Source organism: Thunnus albacares, chromosome 1, assembly GCF_914725855.1.
Source record: "Thunnus albacares chromosome 1, fThuAlb1.1, whole genome shotgun sequence".
In the NCBI taxonomy this organism is placed as follows: Eukaryota; Metazoa; Chordata; class Actinopteri; order Scombriformes; family Scombridae; genus Thunnus; species Thunnus albacares.
The window spans coordinates 21,924,469-21,947,297 of NC_058106.1; the positions used below are offsets into that span (position 1 = coordinate 21,924,469).

The 22,829-nt window shown below is 37.5% G+C and overlaps 1 protein-coding gene across 15 annotated transcripts in view; it reads left to right on the forward strand.

Annotated features, from left to right (window-relative positions):
* tead1b (TEA domain family member 1b) overlaps positions 1 to 22,829 on the forward strand; it is a 56,724-nt gene that overhangs the window by 27,306 nt on the left and 6,589 nt on the right. For 4 of the 15 annotated variants that reach the window (XM_044349567.1, XM_044349593.1, XM_044349576.1 and 1 more), the window contains 8 exons: positions 11,197 to 11,261; positions 13,283 to 13,498; positions 16,132 to 16,143; positions 16,983 to 17,114; positions 17,406 to 17,452; positions 17,617 to 17,678; positions 19,080 to 19,204; positions 21,429 to 21,602. In XM_044349567.1, the coding sequence (XP_044205502.1) occupies positions 11,197 to 11,261; positions 13,283 to 13,498; positions 16,132 to 16,143; positions 16,983 to 17,114; positions 17,406 to 17,452; positions 17,617 to 17,678; positions 19,080 to 19,204; positions 21,429 to 21,602 (833 nt within the window). The remainder of the gene's footprint in view (positions 1 to 11,196; positions 11,262 to 13,282; positions 13,499 to 16,131; positions 16,144 to 16,982; positions 17,115 to 17,405; positions 17,453 to 17,616; positions 17,679 to 19,079; positions 19,205 to 21,428; positions 21,603 to 22,829) is intronic. The other 11 variants (XM_044349607.1, XM_044349664.1, XM_044349623.1 and 8 more) reach the window with 8 other exon arrangements.

Consider the following 22,829-nt stretch of genomic DNA (forward strand, 5'->3'; position numbering starts at 1 on the left):
GAGATAGGACTGGATGAAAATGTTATCACGATATGTTTTTTATATTGATCAGTGTCATTCATTATTACAATATATATTTAATAATAATGATAATATTGCTCATTTAACAGTTTTAAGAGTATTTGCCTTAGGACAGAAAAATCTAAAGAAACCAGAAGACTAATTACGGTTTATAATATACAATTATTTATTGTCAGAAAGAATAGATGACAAACTTTCAACAGAACCAATATGGCTTTATGTTAAACACTGAATAAGTAACATAAAATAATGAATATATAAACAACTGGTATGAGTCCCATCACATCAAATGCCTTGTTTCAAACATCTTAAATAGTTTAAAAGGTAGTATACTGAACATTGATTGTAAATTCTCTGAATATTGCACGTTCTTGGCAATTTTACAAGTGTTTCTTGCAAGAAAGACTGATCTGTCGACTGTCTCGGGCTTGTGTTTTTTTTTCATAATAGATTGGAAAAAAAAAAATTGGGGCATTATTAATGCAAGTAGCTAACCTCATGAGGTAAACCGGAGTACAGTCCTGCCTTCAGAAAAGTTTGTCGAGGTAAATTTTGCATAGGTTGTCCGTTGTTGGTGCGAGCTAGCAGATTAGGATGCTAGCCACAGGCTTGTTGGCCTGGCATTGTCCCTCACCCTCCCCCACATCCTCAGCCATGCCAGTGTTTGGTTAGGAACTTGCCGGCCTCCTGAACAGACGATAGTCTCCTCCTACCGCTGTCTTTGGTCATAATGAACAGTCTGGCTGGTTAGTGCAGAGCGGGTTTTAAACTAAGATTCTAGAGGTCCCTCATTACCTCTTTGGTACAATTTCTTTGTCTTTGGCGAGTTTCCTCGCACTCGGTTTCGCTCCCATAGTCGCTCATTTTTGTCTGAGTAGACTGTTTGACACTGACAATGACGACACTGTTCGTCATTCTGAGTTGTTGTGAATAGGAGGGGCCGGAAACATATGTCAACCAAATGCATTCATGTAGTGTTTTTGTTGGTAGAGGAAAACGGATTCAAAATTAATGTATTGAAAATAGATCCCATGAATTTATCATTATCGTGTAAGATGTTATTGTGAAAATTCTCGATCGTTTTATCACACAGCCCTACTATGAGACGAAAAAAGCAGTGGCCTTCTGTGCAAATAAAAGCACATATGAGAATAAAACCTCTGTGTGGTGCTGTCATGGTCTAAAAAAGACAAGTTGAAAACTTCCTCCTTTTTATCAAATGTACAAAATATATTCTCATGAAACAGAACACCCACCTAGTATCTTGTCTCTGAAATTCCCCGGCTTTGAAAGTAATAAACTACTATTAATTGTATGCTTTTGTTTATGCTTTTCTTGTCTAAATGAGGACTGAATAGAGTTGTTTCCTGTGGATATGGGAAGGAACACCCATGTACATTTGAGGCCAGAAATGAAAGAGCCAATGAGAATTTTATGAGACATTAAAGAGACTGCTCTGTGTTAATTACACTGAAAAGATTACCATAATAATCACCTTCCAACAAATTAAAAATGTGTGACGTTCTAACAAGTTAACAGCCAAAATACATTAAAAGTATATCACCACACATACTACAACAACAAAAAGTTATACTCATGTGTACATCCTGGTTATTATATTTACAAAACTAGGGACTGATACATAAATGCAGAGCCAGTTTAATGAGAAGATAAATGGGCTTGAACTTTTCCGTTTTAGCAAGCAGGCTGTGCGCGTGTGTGTGTGCGTGTTTGTGTGTACGAGTAGGAGGAGGGATTACTATTGTGTTCCAGAGAATAGCTTTGGTGTTTGTGATCATTGTGGCGTCACGCATGCGATGTCTGGCCTTGAAGTCTTTCTTATAGAGCCATGCTTCTAATGCGAGAGGCTAACAATATGGGAAGTTAAAGCACTTGTGAGAGGCAGCTGGTGGGTTGGAGTCAGATGTTATATCAGCAGACTTTATCCTCTGACTACCACAAGAGATCTCACTGCTGAGTAACTCTGACCTGTATTATTATTATCGAATGGAGAAAAAAAGACTTCTAAATGCTGGTGCTACACCTTCCTCGGGAAACACCTGCAGGGTCTGGCCAGCTGCAGACCTTTTTATATTTAGCTTGCATAACTGACACATTGTGTTCTTACCACAGCGGTTGTGGATGATTTATTCCTGTGATTTTATTCATCACACAGGAACCTAGTTGTCAGCATAGTCTTTGGCCTTTCTCAGCCTGGGCTAACATAATGCTGAACTGATATCATGGCGTTTTCCCTCCAAAAAGGGCACTGTCAATTTTCTTTCAAGCCACAAGTCATAGGTTTTCCTCCACTTGGCAAGCAATGGTTTCCCATTGATACTGCAAGTAAAAGGCTTCCTGCCCCTGCCTGCTATTCCCAAAACCTGGGACGAATGCCTTCATATTGTTGGTTTAGTCCATTGTGATGCTAATGTCTGCCTGGGACCCTTGAGTCATCTATCACGGATGACAGGAAAGCTGGGGCCATTGTGTTGGCTCACTGCACACACAAACACACACACACACACACACACACGCAAACACACACAAACACATACTGGGCAGACTGGTGTACATAACTTTAAATTGGAAGAAACCAAATAAACAATTTTAATGATTATATATATATATAATATATATTATATTGTTATTCATATATGGCAACTATTTTGATAATTGATTTTTTAAAAGAAAAAAATCTTTCTTTCTAGCTTCTGAAATGTGATTATTTTCTGGTTTCTTTAGTCTTCTATAATAATAAAGTCTGTGTACTATTGGTCAGGATAAAACAAGACATTTTAGGTTGCATCTTGGCCTTGGGGAAACACATGACAACATTTTTCACCATTTTTCTCACTTTTTTGTGATAAGCGCCATGTAAAGAATGGAGAATTGAACAAAAGTTAGTAATAGATCTGTCCTTACTGGCCCGGCTGTGTGCTCTCTGTGCTGTGAGGCTGCTGTCTCGGGCCCTGCAGAGAGAGAGCGAGCAGAGTGGTAGAAGCCACACACTTGCAGGCAATCTGCCGGCTGATTCTCAGCCAGGCCCTGCGCTGTCTCATGGCAGAGTGCTGGGCCAGATGTGACTGTGGTTGTGCCTGCATTAGAAAAAAAAGTGCTGTTACAGGAAATGGATGCTTTTAAAAGGAGGACAAGAAAAAAACTGGAGCAGAGCAGTAAAGTATTCTTGCCGCTCAAAGGACATAACCAAGACAGTTAAAATGTTTAATATGTCATTACTTAAATTAGCCTCTGTTTTTATGTTACACAGGTGCACACAGGCTTTGATACTGAATTCAGAGACAAGCCTTTGTATTTGCATGCCAGTGGAGATCCAACACTGCTTTACTCATCTGCTTTACTCTCTCACTTTATCTGTACAGGTTTCAAGCAAATTTAATCATATGAAGGAAAAACAAGCCATGAAAAATTAATTTGCAGTATGGATTTGTCTGATAATCCTTTTCTTCTATATTGATTTAAAAAAAAATTTTTTATTTAAATGCACAAATGAAATAGTTGGACCATCACAGGTCTTTCTGCTATGGATTAAAATAAAATCTGGATGTTTTAGCTTAACCTTCAGTGTATCTGATCTTGATAATGTTAATGATTACTATATCAGTCCTTTAGCACATTTAAGATGGGTAAGAATCAAAAGATGTTTTGAAAATTGTATTTAGATTAAATTGTAATACAACGTTAAAATAATCCATCAACCCCTACAAATATACTTTGTATTTCTGTACATCTTATTGTCTGGTGGTGTAGTTTCACACCATATGACTTTAAAATATTTCCAGTGCAGCTACAATAGAGTTTGATAACACCATAGTTCCCAGCTATCTATATCATCAGCTGTAAAGGTCAGGTTTTTGTGTCAGTCCCTCAGAATTGAAGAGCAAAGACTTCTATCTGCACTCACCATTTTAAACTGATGTTCAATGGTCATACAAGGTGTAATTCATTGTAAAATAGTCATGATAAAACAGCCTTAATAGAGCAGAATTCAGTGTCAGCCCAGAATATGTCATGTTCAGGGCAAACATCATCACTTTTCTTCTTTTGGAAATTCTTACTCTCTTGTACATTTTTGTGCCACTGCGAGGCTCAACATCAACAGGATGATGGAAGGAACTAATTAAAAAAAAAAAAAAAAAGTAACAGATGCCCTATCTTGGCTCCAAGAGCTCTTATAGTTGAACTGACAAATGCTTGAACACAGTTATTCCAGAATTTGAGGGTGTAAATGTATTTTACAAATAACTACACTGGTTTTAGCTCAAGGTGGTAGTGAAGAAGAAAAGAAGTCAAGGATGGACCTCACTTTTTTTCTGTTTTGGGTGGCTGTGTTCATTGAGGACCAACTCCATAAATGTCAAAGTTTGTTATCATTGGCAGCTCAGATATCCTTGGATTTTGCCAGATTTTTGAGTGTTTCATTGTGAAGTATAATTGACATAACACACAGTCAAAGTGTAGAAAGCAAGTGGCAACTACTACGGCTTGAGGCTGAAGTAACTGCAGAAGTACCTTAAAGTGGAATGCCACTGACAGCCGCTAGATGTTGGCTCCAATTGACTCCCATTCAAAAAGTGTCAACTTCTCTGTAGAAATACTAAGTAAATAATTTTTTTCAATGTGTCGTTATGGTCTCAATTGCTAAACTCATGCCCTCTAATAAATGTGCTGTCAGTCATTTTGGAAATTATTGCTTCATTAATAAGATTTGAAGACTTATAGTAGCTTTGATGTCTGTGGGTGTTGATTGACAGTTCACTCACCTGCTGCTCTCCCCGGCTCCGGACTCACACTATTTGGACTATTGTTGCAATATTGATTATGGTACCTGCCCTGTCAGCACAATTTAGCTAAAGCAAGCAATTTAAAGACATCACCTTGGGATTTGGAAACTTGTGATGCGCATTTTTCACTATTTCCTGACATTTTATAGAGAAAATAATAAATTGATTAATCAGGAAAATAATCTGCAGCTTAATTGAGAATGTAAATAAATAGTTGCCCTCTTGCAAATGAATATTTAAATATTCACTTTGTTAGTTGGAGGGTGGATCAGGGTGCAGGTTGGAAGATGAGGTGTGGCTGTGGGTGGCAGAATAGAAAGGGCAAGAAGACAGCAGCGGTACAAAAAGTATATCTGAAGACACATTTTCAATCAAGTCACTGCTTCATGTGTTATGTAGAGTTTAGTTCATAAAATTAATTTAGACACCACTGGTCTTATGGTGGGTTATGGGAAGTTATTTCTGTGTGTGGAATCTCTGAGGTTGATCCACAGCGGACTGTGACAATACACTCCATTGTTATTCACAACAGAGGGAGCCTGTCACAGGTTCCTTGGAGGAAGGATGCTGAGGGCCAAATTGGATTTCTGACTGAATGAGGAATCAGCTACTTGGGGACGGTCTAGGGAAAGTTGAGCCACCATCTCTTTGTGGGGCTGCTGCTGGAGTGCCATTCATATGTCCCAGATCCTCCAGAGTCATTGAGGTTCAGAGGAGAGTTCACTCTGGCCAGATGGAGGGCTCCTCTAGCTGCTGAACAGCACAAATCTGCTCGGCGGTCACACAATAAATATTTAATCCTTTTCTTGCTACTTTGAGTGACAAGAACACCCCATAAAGAGTTAATTTTCTCACCCCACTCCAGGCTGTGCTGCAACTGCAGGACTTTACTCAACCCCTGGGAACTGACTGTTGTAGCAGCGTAGATCGCTCAAAACTAATATAAGAAAACATTTTAAACACAGAAAGTAGAAAAAGCCATCAAGGCAAAAAGCAGACAGATTTCTGCTTGAGAATTCTTGTAAACCCCATTAAAATCATATCAATGACACACTGCATTTCAGCTGTATTTCATATGTATTCATGGTTGGACAGATTAGTCCTGAAAGTATCATTTTTAAACCAATAGATAAAGTGTAAAATATATTAACGTAGTCATTTAATATGTCAGTTTTAGTCAAAGCTATGTTGATGAAATATACAGACAATTTATCTAGTTTTAGTCTATGAAAATGTTACACAATTTAATACAATTTTATTAATGTTTTAGTTGACTCACTGTAAAAGCCCATCTTTCACATTATGAATCAAAGAATATGACATTAAATAAATATGATCTCTTGTGGTGTTAAGCTGTCAAAACACATTAAGTTATGTATCTTTTAAATTCATTTGAGATGGATGGAAATCTCCCACCTTTTCTCATGTACAGAATCCTCAGAATGACTTGAGTGACTGATTCCCTTATTGGTCTCATGTTAGAAACAACTGAGATACTGAAATCACCCAAAAGCAGTATTTTTAACTTGTAAGTGCACTGCTTTGTTAATATTACTGTTATGCCAGTTTTCACTGTATTCTTTGATACACGCATGTATTTATTGCTTTGATTTAGAGACACTTAAAAGGTCTGTAACTTAAGCTGTAGATATATTTCGGTCAAATGTCAGAGGCTAATATCGTGGTGGAGTCATGCACTATAAGATGACACAAGACTACTTTTTGTATCGCATTAGTGTGCAATCCCTCTTTACCCAGCTCAGGATGCACTGATGGTTTTTATGGCTCCACTTGACTGCAGGTTCAGGAATCTTTCTGGGATAATACTCCGAATTCACTGAAATCGCCTGCTAATGATCAGCCAACAAACATACTGTGAGATGTGAAATTAATTTTGAACGTCAGTAGTGTTGAGTCCTGCTAGAGTGGATTTATTGACAGCATCTTCATGAACTATTTACAGCTGCTGTATGTGCTACAGGTTCTGTAAAATGGGGATTTGATAAAATGCAGAAAAAATGCACAAGCTTTCTTAAATACACATGCACATGAACTTGCAGTAAATGGAATAAACACAAAAGAATTTAATCCACACAAATATGTCAGAATCTGAAATGTACTGGCATCGTTCTGCTTTAAACCAAATGATAAATGTCAAACTTGTGAGAATAAAATTGTTAAAATTTGATCTTTTTTTCTGCAAACTGTCTGAGAAGTTTTAAATCTGATTGAAATCTTAAACATTACTCAAATTGTAACTTAAAAGGTTAGCTCATCTACAGCAGTGTGGCTGCGGGTCCTCAAAGAGTCTTAAAATGTCTTAAATTCACATTCACTAATAAAATGCCTTAAAAAGTATTAAATAGTTTTAAATTCTGTTTTGAAGGTATTCAACATTTACGCATTGAATGCTGTAAACATGTTCTAAAATTCACTCCAGTCAGAGCTGCACTGTACATTTAATCTTTGGCGAAATCAACAAGAATTGAATTCGAATGCCTCTTTTATCCTGTTAAAGTCTTTGGTTTTTGTTATTCGTGTTTGCAAACTTTGTCTGTCTTGATGGTATGGAGGAGCTAGCTGGTTGGCTAACCTGCAAACACAGTTTCTGTGGGTTTACTTTCTACATAATTTTAACCTTTTCTCCAGTGCTTCTGTTTAGCCGTTAATCTCCAGTATTTCAGAGCAAGTCTCATTCATGTCTACCCATCAACTTGAACCGGTGATTTGCATCACGCAGTCCCTCGCACATTCTCTATTCAGAATATAAATACGAGGAACGATATTGACTAAGTAATGTGTAGGAAACATTGCCGGGTAAATATTTGTCCAACTCCACCAATATTTGGGCAAAAGGCGAGCTGAAAAAAGTGGAGCAATCATCAGTCCAATCTACATGAGGAAGTTGACTAGATTCATTTGACAACAGACTGTCTGTAGGCTAAATGAGACAGGATGGCATATATCTATTTATTTAAAAGCTATGTATAATATAAAACAGAGAACCACTATAATAATGCAGGGGTCTAAATGACTTTCAGCATAGAAATTGGCATTCTACCTTGATATAGCCTCATTTCAGACTCTGGCTGTAAGACAACTGTAGTGATTAATATCATCAAGAACAAATATATATATATATTTTTTTTTTTTTGCAAAAATAAAACATATTTGGACAAATGTTCTTTAACTCAACCATTATTGTCATTTTGCCTTACTTATAATTTTGACCTGACAATATAAGTATTTACTCAGAAGAGTTCTGATGTTTATTTTTATTGCAAAATTGGCCTTTAATTAAACGATGGCATTAAAGAAAAAATAATAAAAAAAGCTCAACCTAAACAGGGCTACCTTTTTATTTGCTATTATGGGGGAAAAAATGTATATTATTTGTGGAATATATTACTGTATCAGTTTGTGGAACAATGTTAGACCTTATAGATTTCAGGTGGGAAAAGCAGAGTTACGTCTAAAGCAGTTTCAGTCCTGAATGTGGACAGTCATATTTTTTTCAGCAATTGTTTTGCTGTGCAAACACAGGCAAGAAGAAGAGAATGCAGGCTAGCCAGGACCCACTGAGCTTTTTTCCAGCCTGGTGAAAAGAATGAATTATTCAACAGTAAGCGAGCTTTCAGCTGGCCATTTGTGTGCTTTGATCTAGGAATCAGGAGTTTGCATGAGTGCCTGTATTGTCATGTTATGTTTCCACAGTGTGTGAATTATTGAAATCTTTACCCATCTGGTAAAGTTTACACTGCAGGCACACTGGATAGGCAAACTGCGATTGTAAATCCCTAGATGATGTTTATTTGTCCAGGGAGCTCATGTGACCTGGTTCAGTCAGACTGGCCTCGCCTAAAGGTTCAGTGTGAAAAGAGCTTCAGGGTCAACCTTTAACAAGCTCAACGTCAAATCCCTTGTCTCCCCTCCCCCCTCAACAACAACAAACATGTAGGTGTGGCATGCAGCCAGGTGCTGCAGGTATCAAAGATCTCATGTTGTTTTCATGTGTATCTCAGTTACCGGGTGATTTTGTACATGTAACAAAAAATAATGAAGCCTAATACAACGAACCTGCAATGAATCCTGTTTTTATTAAAGTTATAATGTTCAGTTGTTGTTTAAACTGTCAATTCAACTGTATGGTCATTTGGAGGCTGTGTTCAGTAGTGCTGTTACACTGTGTTATGCTGAGAGGTGTTCTAATATTTAGTCTACACTTACTAATATATGATTTATTTATGGATTACAAACACAAAACAACATTGAACATGTTAAAAGACAAAGAAACATAAAGAAACACAGACCTTCAACATAAAACTAAACAATAATAAAATCCTGAAATCCAAAAACACATCACCCAAATTTAAATAAAAAATACCAACGCCCACATCAGAATACCCAAGTACAAGGACAGTTTCATGGCCAAAGTAAAATATCATTGAAGATTTCATTAGAAATCTGTGACCCATAAGTCCTTTCATCATTTCATTTATAAACCCCTTTCGTTTTTAACAACTAGCATCAGTGTAAAAATAAATAAAAAAATTAAAAGATATAAATTTATTGTGGGGCTGTTGAATTAGACTGCATTCTGTCTTTTAGCTTGGTGTACCTAATAAACGGGCAACTGAGTTTAAACTCAAGGAACTTTGATGAAAGCTAAGATTTGCAATTTATTGGTAAAGAGCCTTTAGTATAAAATGCTAAATCAGACTGCAAAAAGCAAATTATAATACTTTTCTATTAAAATGAGCATATTTTAATATGGATTCTTTTGTAAACTTAAACTTGCATCCAAAGACTGATAGCTTCAAAAAATGAAATAAGGAAACATGTAATCATGGTGGGTTTTGAGGTGGATTTAATTCAAGCTGCTTTACCAAAAGCAGCCATGTTTTTCATTTTGCATACAAGAGCATTGAAGCCTCACAGGACGACACTTTCATGCTAGCTATCTTTCTATGTTTCCATCATGCAAACAACAAGCAGAAATCACACCATGTATTCTCTTATCTATCCAACGTGTTCTGCTCCTTTATTCCTCCGAGATTTACTCTCGTGCTCTATCACATTTTGTGATCTGTGATGTGTTGCCATTGATAAAAAAAAATGCCTTTCCCTCTGATACCTAAGATACGGCTTATTAGCACATGTGTGGTACGTTGTGCTCCCATTGTGTCCTAATGAACATAAGACCTTTAATTGATAATGAAGTGAATGTAGAAAAATGCTTCATTGTGTTTGGGGTTTGGTGCATTTCATGGAGGAGTAGAGTAGATCCATAGCATTGGTTGGCTACAGCTGGACACATAATTAGAGTGCCTCCTTACCTATAATTTGTGTAATAGTTTTGGTTGGCGGCATGTTATTACCATATGAAAGGGCTAAGCAGGGGTCATGTGCATTGCTGCAGCAATTAGAGCAGAGCTGAGGGCAGAAGAATGTTTGGAGCCGTTGTTAATTAGAAATCTCTACAAAGCTATGCTTTAATTATAATTTAGTCAGAGCTGCACTGTTTTAAACCCAATATATTCAGTTGCCATTATTTTCTGTAATAGTATGAACAGCTAGGTCTGTTTCCTTTCAAAGCGTTGGGCTTTGAAGAGAATGAGATTGAATTAGATTAATTTGAAAGGCTGTGCTGCTGCGATTTTTTTTTCATGCTAATGTCATATGGTGTTTTCATAGAGAAACTGGATCTAGTTTGTTTTGGAGATGCACATATCTGGCGATTTGCATCCACTTGAAATTGCTTATAGAGCTTAAGCTTTACATTTTAGCTTTGTATGTGATTCTACAACTACTGAGAAACGTAATTATCAATTGGGAATACATTGATAATACATTAATCAGGCAGCTCAAAATCTACATAATTCACTATTTAAATTCCCAAAGTTTAAAAGTGTCAGTTGACTAAAAATATCTAGCCTACATGAACCATGTAACAATATTTTTTTAACAACACTTGACTTTTTTTTTCTAGAGGTTAACAACATAAATTAAATATTAAATGCGCCCTACAGCTTAAATTCAGTCAATCAATAACTATTAAAAGGTATAAAATTCTCTAATGCTCCCCGCCAAGGAATTCATTTGTTTTTGTGTGATTTGTGTTTCAATGTTAAAAAATCAAAACCATGAGCAACTATAGTCTACATATCACTACACGACCATGACTCAGTGTTCAGACCGGAGAATCATTTCCACATTTACACACACAGCTACAAACCTGATGCCATGATATGATTTTTATATTTTTTCTGATTTTATTCAGTTCTTTTTTCCCCAATGACCCCCACTTTTATTGTATTTTTTTCCCTGTTTTAAAATAAACTCATTTATTTCCATTTTCATCTTCCTGCAGGTCGAAATGAGCTGATTGCCAGATACATAAAGCTTCGGACCGGGAAGACGAGGACTCGGAAGCAGGTAAGACAAGAGAGGGAGCGTCTCCATTGCGCGAATGTCAGAGGGCTGCCAAATCTGAATGTGTGCAGACTGTTGCCTTTGTATGTGCAGGAGAGAAACAAAGCTAGACATAGAATAACACAATGCTAAGCTGTCGAGGGGACTTCTGAAGCTGACAAATCCCCCGTCACTGCTGTGTTGCATGAACAGATGTCCCTTGATTGACATTCTCAACATTGTCACTCTTAGTCTCACTTAAAAGCACACATAAGAGCTGTAGCTGGAGTCAGTTTGTAGAAGAAAAACTGTTTGTTGTTTGCCTTTACAATGCTTTGATATCCTCTTTTTAAAAAGCTTTTACATTATGACAACATTTTACTTAAAATGCAGCCTTTCTTTTTCCACAATAATACAGTCGCATACAAAAAATATATAAGCATTGTTGAGATATCCTTGAAAAAAAAAGAGTAGCCACAGTGGCTGGAAGCAGTGCAAGTATTCCTCCTCATGACTAAATCATGGAGGTCATGCACTTGGCTGCAGTAGAAGCCTTTATTAATGGGAAGGTGGAAGCCTTAATAGATTGGTACCATCTCTGATCAAAGAGACAGCAGAGAGTTTTTACTCTAGTCAGTGTTGGAGAGTGCATCCTGTCTTCTGCAGCACACTCTTTGCACTGCACACACAACTCTTAACCACAGAGTTGAGCTCATATTTCTGAAATAAATTGATGAATTACTTACTCTGTGCTGTTACACCTGTAGATGCCCTGATTCATCCCTATAAATGTAATATGCATAATATACAATTCAGGGCTTTTAAAATAAATCAAAGAATAGACTTTGATTCTTGTATTAAAATCACTTGATAACGAGCAGCTCTGATGGTCCTTTAGTAACAGTTTGAAGCCCACTGATTGTTCCTTTGAGTAGGAAATTCATTGTATGACCACTGACTTGAATGACAATGATAAACAAGCTGGTGTCTAAAGTGACATTCGATCACTACATGTGAATTGATCAGTCTGGACCAGAAAGGCTGTGTGGTTTCTCTCTCTGTGACTCTTCTCCTCAACACAGAATCAGAATGAGAAAAAGAGGAGAAGAGTGTCGTTTATTTGCAGCTATAGCAAGAAAGTCTATTTTTATTGTTGTGGTTACTTTAAAAATGCATGACGTTTATGTAATTGCTGTGTTATTTATGTTAGGGCTGCCACTATTTTTGTCACTATCTGTTAATCTAAAGATTATTTTCTTGATTAATCAAATGATGTTTTCGTCTATTAAATGTTCGTAAATGCCTGAAAAATGCCTGTTGCAATTTCTCAGAGCCCAAGATGTCTTGTTATATGTGACCAACTTTCCAAAACCCAAAGATATTCAGTTTATAGTGATTGAAAGCAGAGAAAATCAGAAAATCCTCACATTGAAGAGGCTGTTTGATTGAAAAATGACTGAAATTATTAGTCAGTTATCTACATAGGCTAATCAATTAAGAAACTAATCGTTTCAGCTTTATGGAAAGTGCTATCATGTTAAATCACTCAATCCCTGTTTGAACACTCACCTTGGGTGTGATTTCTGTTAATAGTGCCAGAGGAGAACGGAAATCCACCCTGCAGACCTGTCATCAGCACACATCACCTCTCTTTCAAACTGTTTTTTGCACTGCTGAATATTTCATGTGAGAATATTAAATAATTTTGAACTGTGTTAACATTGGAAGTAAACTTGGCCGATGAAATGCCTCGCCCAGCTCCCATAAGAATACTAGACCAGCCAATTGACATTCAGTACACAGCAGATCACATCTGTGTGCTCTTAATGTGTGCTAAAGGGGCCTGCATCCTCCTTAATCAGTTCACTTAAGTGACGACAACACACAGCATAACACTTTATTGGCTGTTGGCTTGGTGTGTGGTTTGGAGATGCCTCTGTTATGCACCTTACCTCGCTCAAGTGTTTTAAAACAAAGAAATGTGTAATCCACTTTTTTTTGTTTTTCTTGTTTTTTTTATTGTCCCTTTTCTCTTCTTAATGGAGGTGTCTAGTCACATACAGGTCTTAGCAAGAAAGAAAGTTCGAGAAATCCAAGCTGCCATTAAGGTACGTCTGGCTTTGCCCAGTTGCAGGGGGCTTTTCATTGCCATGGTTACAGGCTCTTCCTTTGTTTTCCTCCCCTCCCCTACCCCGCAGGTGTCTAGTCACATTCAGGTTCTTGCCAGAAGGAAATCTCGTGAGTTTCATTCCAAGCTAAAGGTATGCGCTTTTCTGCTTTTGGGCTTGTGGTTGCTGTGCGTCTTAACTTCCTGTTTCCCGTGGTGACAGAGTGAATGCCTGGTGCTCTGATTCCCCCCTAACCCAAATCTTCTGCTGACTGTAGTCTGTTTACATTTTCTAACCCCCTCCATCTTCTCAGTCCATCTCTCACCCATAATCAGACCTGCTGTCACTGTCCTCTTTATTTCATCTACATTTATTCATTTGTCATCAAATGCCTTTGCTTTGAGAACAGCTGTACATTATAAATATGATGTAGTGTAAAAAAAATAGTGAACACATTTTGTTTTTTATATCCATTACTAAAAAATAATAAAATGAGTTCATATCAAATGCTCCAAAGCAAAAGGTACTGGTAGCTTATACATTTGTTTTAATTGTACTGGAGCCTGACCAATACTGGATTTTTTGGGGCCGATACTGATATTGGTATAAGAGAGTAAAAAGATTTCAATTAACCATATAATGGCAGATACTCACTATTTTATTTAACACACAATGTACAAATAATGTTGGCAAGCATACCTTAAATTTGTTTATTTAAGAATTTTGACCAAGATACGAAGGTATGTACTGAGCGAGACTAAGAGTCTACAGCCATACTGGTGGCTCTGTTAGGTTGTAATTAGGCAGAGTCGTTCTTTTGGCTAAACGCTAACGTCAGTATGCTAATATGCTCACAGACAATGCTAACATGCTGATGTTCATCAGGTATAATGTTTTGCATGTTCACTGCCTTAGTTTAGTATGTTAGCTTGCTAATTAGCAAAGAACAATAAAGTAAAACAGACATTTTTGATGGCGCTAAATGTAAAGTCAGGGGGTCACCAAAGTATGGCAAACAAAGTTATTGAGATTCACTCAAAACCACCAATGTCAACCTCATGGTGGTGCTAGAAAAAACATCAGGGGATGAACAAAGTCAGTAGGATTCATCCTCTGGGGACCACAAATGTCTGTACAAAATTTCATGGCAGTTCCTTGAATAGTTGAGATATTTCAGTCTGGACCAAAGTGGTGAACTGACTGACCAATATTGCCATCCCAAGAGCAGCACAGCTAGTTTAAGTTGAAAAACTTATAAGATATAAGGAGGATACTGTTTCTAAATACCCTCAAAAATAGTTTTTGCATTTCTCCTCTGCAATATTGTGATATCAGCTGACTTAAACACTGATAAGTAATTGTTATTGGCATACTGGTAAGAATAAGTTAACACTGGCCAATATATTGGCCCGTTTTATTCATCGGTCAGGCTCTAATTTGAATTTTATACACATTTAATAATAAAGGAAACCAAAATTGTGCAGATGTTGGAAGCATGCTGGCATTGGCTGTGGGCGAGTGGCTGAGAGCTGAAGCTCTGAGGAAATCAGTCTGCTTACATCTCTTATTAAGCAGACTTTATAAATAAAGGGGCATGGCAAAGGGGGTCTGTGTTTAAAAAATGAAGAGGAGATTACACCTCTTCATCCTTTGACAATGTAACCCAACTTTTCCCCGCTGTCAAAGGCTCAGTGGTGCACATTCAGAGCGGAGAATGGCCGTGAAGCTGGCTGTTTCTGAAATGCCCTTTCTGCTTTCTTATTCTCCCTTCAATCTGTTGATAACTCCGGGCTCTCACAATGCCGTGGCTATCAGTTGCTTTCCTTCCTTCCAGTTCAGATGTCGTCATTTCAGAGCGCTCTTGTCAGTTATTTCAGCAATAGTGAAATCTGTTAAAACCACTGAAGAAAGCTTTTCAGAATGGCAGATTAAAATGGGAGAGAAGCATTGTGAAAGAAGTAATCTTGAATAATACTAACCTGCAATTTAATGTATTTTATGAAGTAATGCTTGTATATCAAAGGACACTCCACCCATTTGCCATTTTCTTCTTTTCTTGGGGAGCAGACTATACATTTTGACTTTCACACTTTGCTCCACTCCCAGTATTCAACGAGAATTAATGACCCCTCATTAATCTGTGAGTGTGTGTGTGTGTGTGTGTGTGTGTGTGTGTGTGTGTGTGTGTGTGTGTGTCAGTGTGTCTGTGTTGAGAGAGACAGAAAGAGTCAGACAGGCCGCTGGCCACATGAATGCCTGGTCTTTCAGGGGCGCAGGCGGCTGTCTGAGGAAAAACAGACAGCTTTTGTATGAATCCCTGTCTTTTCTCATTTAAAGCAAATTAGAGTTCAGTGGCAAAGAAAAATACAAGTGTGCCCTTCATTTTAGGGGGCATCAATGAAAACCTGCTGTTTCTGGTCTTGTCTGTGGCATTTCAGTGAAATTACAATCATTACGTTACTGTTCTGTTGTTTTGTCTCGAGTGATGACTAGTGATCAGATTGTGAAAATTATAGAGAGCAAGACATTCGCCACAGAGACTCAGGATCATTTGTAAATACAAATTTCATAATCCTTTTGTTATTAAGTGTTCATTACACACATGTTTGCTGTAGTGTGTGAAGACAGCTGGACATTCTCAAATTCAACTAGAGGGTTTTTAAACTGATACTTGGAGCTGCAACACTTAGACTTTTTTATGCTTAGCACAGACTTTTACAGTTTAAAAATGTTGCACAATAAATGAACTGCAAATTTACAATGTAACCTTGTTTGTTTGCATTTAGGTTACAAGTATGGTAAGTATTTATTTTCTGTCTGTGATGCTGTTTCTGCTTTAATTAGGGCCTGCCTCGTCCTTCAGCTGCTAGTTTTGCATTTGTGCTCCTGCCATAGTGACACAATAGCTGCTGCCCAATGTTTTCCCAGTTTATTGGCGTGTCTGTGTGTCATCATACTATTATCATACTGTAGCTTGACTCTGCTCCACCAGCATCTGTTGCCAGCATGCTTACCTTTAGCTTCTGCCACCAGTGAGTCTGCATGGGTTTGCTAGTGCTGTTTTGGTTGCCAAAGTGTGCTCTCTGCTGCAATATTCCTATTAAATTTATAAGGGCCAGTTTGACTTTAAATAATTTTGTAAATGCTCATTAACAAAGGACTGTGTCAAAAACAACAAACAATGTGTAGTTTGCTACTTCTGCTTTCACTGTCGGTTAGTCAAGCCATTAACCATTAATGCAAATATATCCTGATAATTTAAAAACCACAGAATTGTCCAGAGATTAAAGAAAAGAAACTAACAGGAGAAAGACTCTTAACCAAGTGGGATTGTTGTCCTTCAGTTTTACTTCAGAAATTCTTTGCAATGTTTAGACATGCAAGCAAATGCAGCCTTGATAGAAATGCTGCTGAATGAGTTTTTTGAGAGTATTTTAGTGGTAGATTAGTCAACAAGCAAACTGTCTTCTAAGTGCATACCTCTGCCAACCATTATATATTGGAATTCAATTGTCATTGTTTATCACATTCTTTTCAAAAAAAAAAAAAAGCTTACACTTAAATAGCAATGTTGATGCAACATGCCCCACCTCCCCTTTCTGTGCGAGTGCTAAGCCTTTTGTGACTGCTGTTAAAGGACCAAGCCGTGAAGGACAAAGCCCTCCAGAGCATGGCCTCCATGTCCTCGGCTCAGATCGTCTCTGCCACGGCTATTCACAACAAGCTCGGCCTGCCAGGCATCCCGCGCCCAGCCTTCCCTGGAGCAGGGGTAAGAGAGCCTTGCCGGCACCCCACTATTGATCCATCCTGTCCAGCTTTCACCCAGGGCAGCCATGGGGCCAACCACGCCAACACCCGGGCCAAATCACATTACACACCACGGCTTTGCACAACTGCCGCTATCAGATAAGCACATGATCAAAAGGAGTGGTAGTCAAGATAACTACATTCACTGAACTAAGAGCCATTTTGATCTTGTCGCTAACAGCTGCTCACAATTGGATGTTCTTTGTTGTTTGTTCTTTGTTGTCTATATATATATATATATCTCATTCTCTAGTTATGGCAGGGTATGATATCGACTGGTCAGCCAGGATCCTCACAAGAGTAAGTACTTGCTTTGTTGTCAGAAAGATAAATTTGTTTTTAAAATTGACTATAGTCTCATATAAATAAATGGCTAAAAAGACTTTCCTTTCTTTAAGCAATAAATTCAGTATGTCGTACCATGGAAGTGTTTTTTTAATGGGTCTGTTATTACTCTATTCCAGTATCAAGCCTTTCACCCAGCAAGCCTATCCCATCCAGCCAGCAGTCACAACAGCCATTTCAAGTGAGAATTTACCTGATTAAGATGATCTCAAATGAACATCACACTGTCATTGTTTGCTGAATCTGAAAACTTTACATAGTTCACTTTAAGCTCAGTCCCTTTCCACATGCGCATTTCTCTGCTTGTTATGAGGAATTTCAAAACCTTCTTAGTTGTTACTTCTGTTTCTTCACTCTTACTGTGAGAAATGGCATATTTTCTTGCTGTAACACAAATACGTTAATAGTGGTCCGAAATGCTTGGGAGATAGCAGCAACAAGACTAATAAAGACAGGCTTCGATACTTTGAACCCACCTTTATTTCCCCCAGAGCACCTTATCGACTGTTTAGCCTCAGTAGGGAGGGAGTAAAGTAAATTTTGGGATTTGTGGATCTGGTAAACATTAAAATCAAATCAGTTCCTGCAATTCCTATTTTTTCCATATTTTTTTTTCTGATTTGCAGATTAAAAAACATCTTGTAAGGTTTTAAGCACTCAGTTATTCCTAAAATAATATCAATTAGAATTAAGCAAGCAATGAACCTCCTTGGAAAATCTTGTCCTATAACACATTGTTTTCTCTTAAACTTGCTAGTGAAAATTAAATGATAGAAATAAGAAAATCCAGTGTCCTATTCATGAAATGTGATTTTTTTTTTTTGTGAAAAGTAAAAATAATTAGTGTTTGTTTTTTAACCTCAGAAACCAAAAACATCAGCTATCAGGAGCAGTTAAAGATTTTAACGAGCAGGACTTTGGGACTTAATAATTCCCCAAAAATCTGAGAGTGATGAACACAGTGGATACAAAGCTTGTGGAGATGTTGGAGACCAATTTTTGGCCTTCTGCCATCATTTTATGTCAACAAATCATCTGGCTTTTTTTGATATTACACTAGAACAAACCGTTTTACAAATGCTGTGAAAGATTTTGGTGAAAACTGGTATTTTTTCCAAATGTAATTGTGTTTTGTTTATCATTTCATGTCCTAGAAATTGTCACATACTTTATTGTGTACATATTGGACTGGTTCCAGCCAGTCGCACAGTTATCAACTTTTGGCACATTTTACTGTGTATTCATAATTTTACGACTGTTGTATTTTAGATCATATCTGAGCTTACTAACGTTTCATAAATTAAGCTCAATGTGTTGTGGTGCTTTGACCTATAAATATTTAATTAATTTAGGTTGTACAATTTGTGAATTACTGGGCATTTTTGATGTTCAGTAATCAGTAGGGAAACCAGTAACAACATCCAGAAGACATACAAACCTGACTCCCAACAGATATCCCCAAAAAAATCACAAACTACTGTATATCTCTAACATGACATTAGATTTTATTTGTTTTATTTATTATTTATTTATTTATAGTATTTTAAAACGTACAGTAAAACAACTCTTGATGTCACTGTAGGCTATGAGTCCACAGCAGCTCCAGCCCCTACGGCACCAGCATGGCAGGGCCGCTCCATTGGTACATCTAAACTCCGACTGGTGGAGTTCTCCGCCTTCCTAGAGCAACAGAGAGACCCAGACTCAGTAAGTAGAGCATTATACTAAAGCATGAAATATCACTATCTCATGGTGTTCGTTCCCATCTCTTATCACCCAGTCCTTTCCTCTATGAATACACTGGGACATTTTCCCAGGCACAGAGTCAGCTGAGAGGAGGCCAAAACAAGCTGAGAGAGGAGAAGCCTGGCCTGTAGGGACACACTGCATGAAAACCTGCAGAAATAATGAATGATTGTATATTAATCAGTTCCTCAAAAGGCACGCCAAAACTATATTTAAGCTGTAGACCCCAGCTCAGCAAGACAATCCACAGACTCGCCGAGTGTCATTTGACAAATCAGCAGCCTCAAATCTCACAAACTGCGTCTCACATTTATTGTTTGTTTTAGCAGAAAGCTATTTTTAATGTTTTTCCACATTTCTCTGTGCATTTTCTTTTGGTATCGATACCGCATGACAACAGCCATTAATCTAAAATTCAGCTTAATGCTTGAAATTGTTGTATGTGCCCTAAAGGCTACATGCTGGCAAGGCTGCTCTGTGAGTTTTTAAACTGAAGTGCAGCAGCACATGATCGGGTTTCATACGGTCACAACGAGGGCAACGAACCTCTGAAAATCAAATGTTGTCCTCTGATTTGCTGCTGTTCTTTTTGCTTTTGGCTGTGCAACATGCAACGTTTGAGGTTTAACAGACCACAGATCTTATTCACTGTGTCTGTGAAACAATCCAATTTGTTCAAAAGTTTTTAGTGAATATAACAAACATATCTTGAATGTTGTTATTTTGGGTTTTTTTTTAAACAAAGCACTCACCTTTTTTTCTTCTTCTAGTAGTTGCCTTTGATGTAGATTTTTTTTTTCTTAAATGTGAGTGAGGACTGAATTATGCTAATTTACTGTTTTTGAGAAAATAAATAATTGTACTTAGGGATGGGTTCTGGTTCCATTTTGGATCCGGTTCCTGGCTGGCAAACCCAGATTTGTTAAGCTCAGACACTAACGTATCTTTTATCAAACCTTTCACCTCTTCTCACTCTTTTTTTTGTTTTGCAATGAAGGTGGAAAGTTTCTAATTCTTAGATGTTGCTGTTGCGGGTTAAAATGCAGCAGATTAGATCAGCTGTAGCTACTTCTGTGAGGCTAAAATGAAAAGTTTGGCTGTTCTGTGGTTAATGTGATCTCTGCAGCCGGCGTCTGTATTCAGCCAAAGATTGTTCGAGCGAAGACGCATCACTCTGTAACACTACTGTACAATTGTGAGTGTGCTGTGTGTTTTTGTAGTTAAACAAAACAACAGAGTGGCGACTCTTCTCTAAAGAAATGATCAGCTGATCACCTCACGTCAATTTAAGACTCTGCCAGTAAAACTTTCATTTATATCAGCATTTTGATCTCATCAATTTTTATAGTTCTGAATCAGGACTTTCAGTTTTTGGAGTAAGTATCTGATGAAGTACAGAAGGCTACAGTGTCAGATACGTTTAATTAACATTTCATAAATTTTGCTGCTCATCTCATTTTCAGGTTGTAGGTACAGGTTGTGAACTTTAATAAAGCTGCCACTAAAAAGTTGTAGCTGTAGTCCTTTTAGCTTTTAGTGAACATAAGATTTGATGAAGGATTTGAAAGGCCTGAGATTTGATAAAATGCTGTCGAACCCCATCCCTAATGTTACTGTATAGCTTTGCGTAATTTCAAGCTGGAGATGAATCTATGTTGAACAGAAATTTGGTTTCTCCGCTTTCTTGCCTTTAACAGAGTCACAACCTGAGTTTATAGACTTTGGATGAAGCAGTCTGGCATTCCAGGCTTAGTTTAATACAAATAAGGGGATCAGTTTGTTTTTGGCTTTACTGGAGCAGAGTGATATTACCTAATTTGTACATCATAAAATAGACGCCTGCAACCTTGCAGACAGCCAAATAAAAAGCAATGTTGCATACGCCTATTTATCATCAGTGAATTCTTGCCAATCTAATTCTGGCTACCTCTTGTTTGTTTGGACTAAAGCTACTTCATGTGCTCAGAATTGGCTCCTTTACATCAGTAAACCTTTCTGTGTCGAGTTTCTGAATACTGATGTGTAATAGATAGATTTATGAAATAGATTATCATGTGAAATTCAAACTGGATAGACTGACTACTAATCTAAATTGAAGTGATTCTACCTGAAAGTCTTTTTTTTAAACATTAAACATTCAGTTTTTTAAAGATATTCTGAACACTTTATTTATTTATTCTTTCAGTACAACAAGCACCTATTTGTACATATCGGGCAGACAAATCATTCCTACAGCGACGCCCTGCTGGAGTCGGTGGACATTCGTCAGATTTATGACAAATTCCCAGAAAAGAAGGGAGGACTGAAGGAGCTGTATGGGAAGGGTCCACAGAATTCCTTCTTCCTTATAAAATTCTGGGTGAGTGTGATTGATAAGATTCACAAGTATTATCTAAAATGACTGTGTTTCAGCTTGATTATGTTTTACATACATGTGTTTAATATCATTGTAATCCCTCTTGCAGTGGCACAATGTTAAATGTATGAATCCTACTCAGTGTGTTCAGGTTCGTCTTTAGTGATTGGGTGTAATTGGTCTACATGGAGAAGATTGCTCTCGTAATGTTTGCAGAATGCACTGCTATATTTGGACTTGCATAGCAGGAGAGCTTTTGATCAAAGCACTCGCTAATTCAGTGTAATATCTCCAAACAATGGCGTGACCTGGTTGCACTCCTAATGGCTGTTGAAACATTGCATGTATTTCCTCCCTGATGCAAAATGCTAACTAGCGGCAGCCAACAAAGTAGGGATGATGCACTTGGACCAAGTCCCCTCAAATTCCTTTTGAAGTGACCGACCAATCTAAATTTCAAATGAAAGACAGAATCTGCACAATAATGAATGTATAACTGCTTTGCTTAATGAAGGAGGAGAATGTTGTAGGAGGATGTCTCCTCTTTTTGTATCCGTAATGAACAGGATGTTCAGGGCATAGAAAGGCTGCCCTCTGGGAGCAGACCCGTTCAACCTTGTAAATCAGTCTTTTAACGTAACTTCGTTTAATCCTCTTTAGAATCTTGTTTCCAATAAGGACACATTATCATGCTTATTCAGATGTGGCCAAGATGTACTAATTTTATATGCGACGCACATGGATGATCCAGACAGCTCTGTGATCAGACATTGAAAAAAGGGATTCTTGATACAGAGTTTAATTTAACACATCTTTTAGATACCACATGAAAACATAATTCTGATTTCCTCCAAAAGGCCGAGTACAGTAACCTGCTGTGTCCCACTTCCAGACTTACTGTATACTGTATGTACTGTAATCTAATCTTCAGAACATGCTCTGTTTGCCGTTGGTATGCAAAAAAATCAAGAGAATTGTTTTATACCAAATGGAAATAATATAATACTTGTACCATCAGATGTCTATTAAACTGTTTTTAAAATGCCAGTTACACTTAAAGAGACAGCAAAATGTTTTTCCAAAAGGTTTTTGTTTTCTGAGGTGTCCCTGGAGCTGTTCCACCACCATCCACTTTTTTTTTTTTTTCATTTTTTCCAGCTGTGAGCAGCTCATCCATTTCTTTTGTGCATTGCATGTCAGATAATAGTGTCCATCAACAGGTTTTTTAAT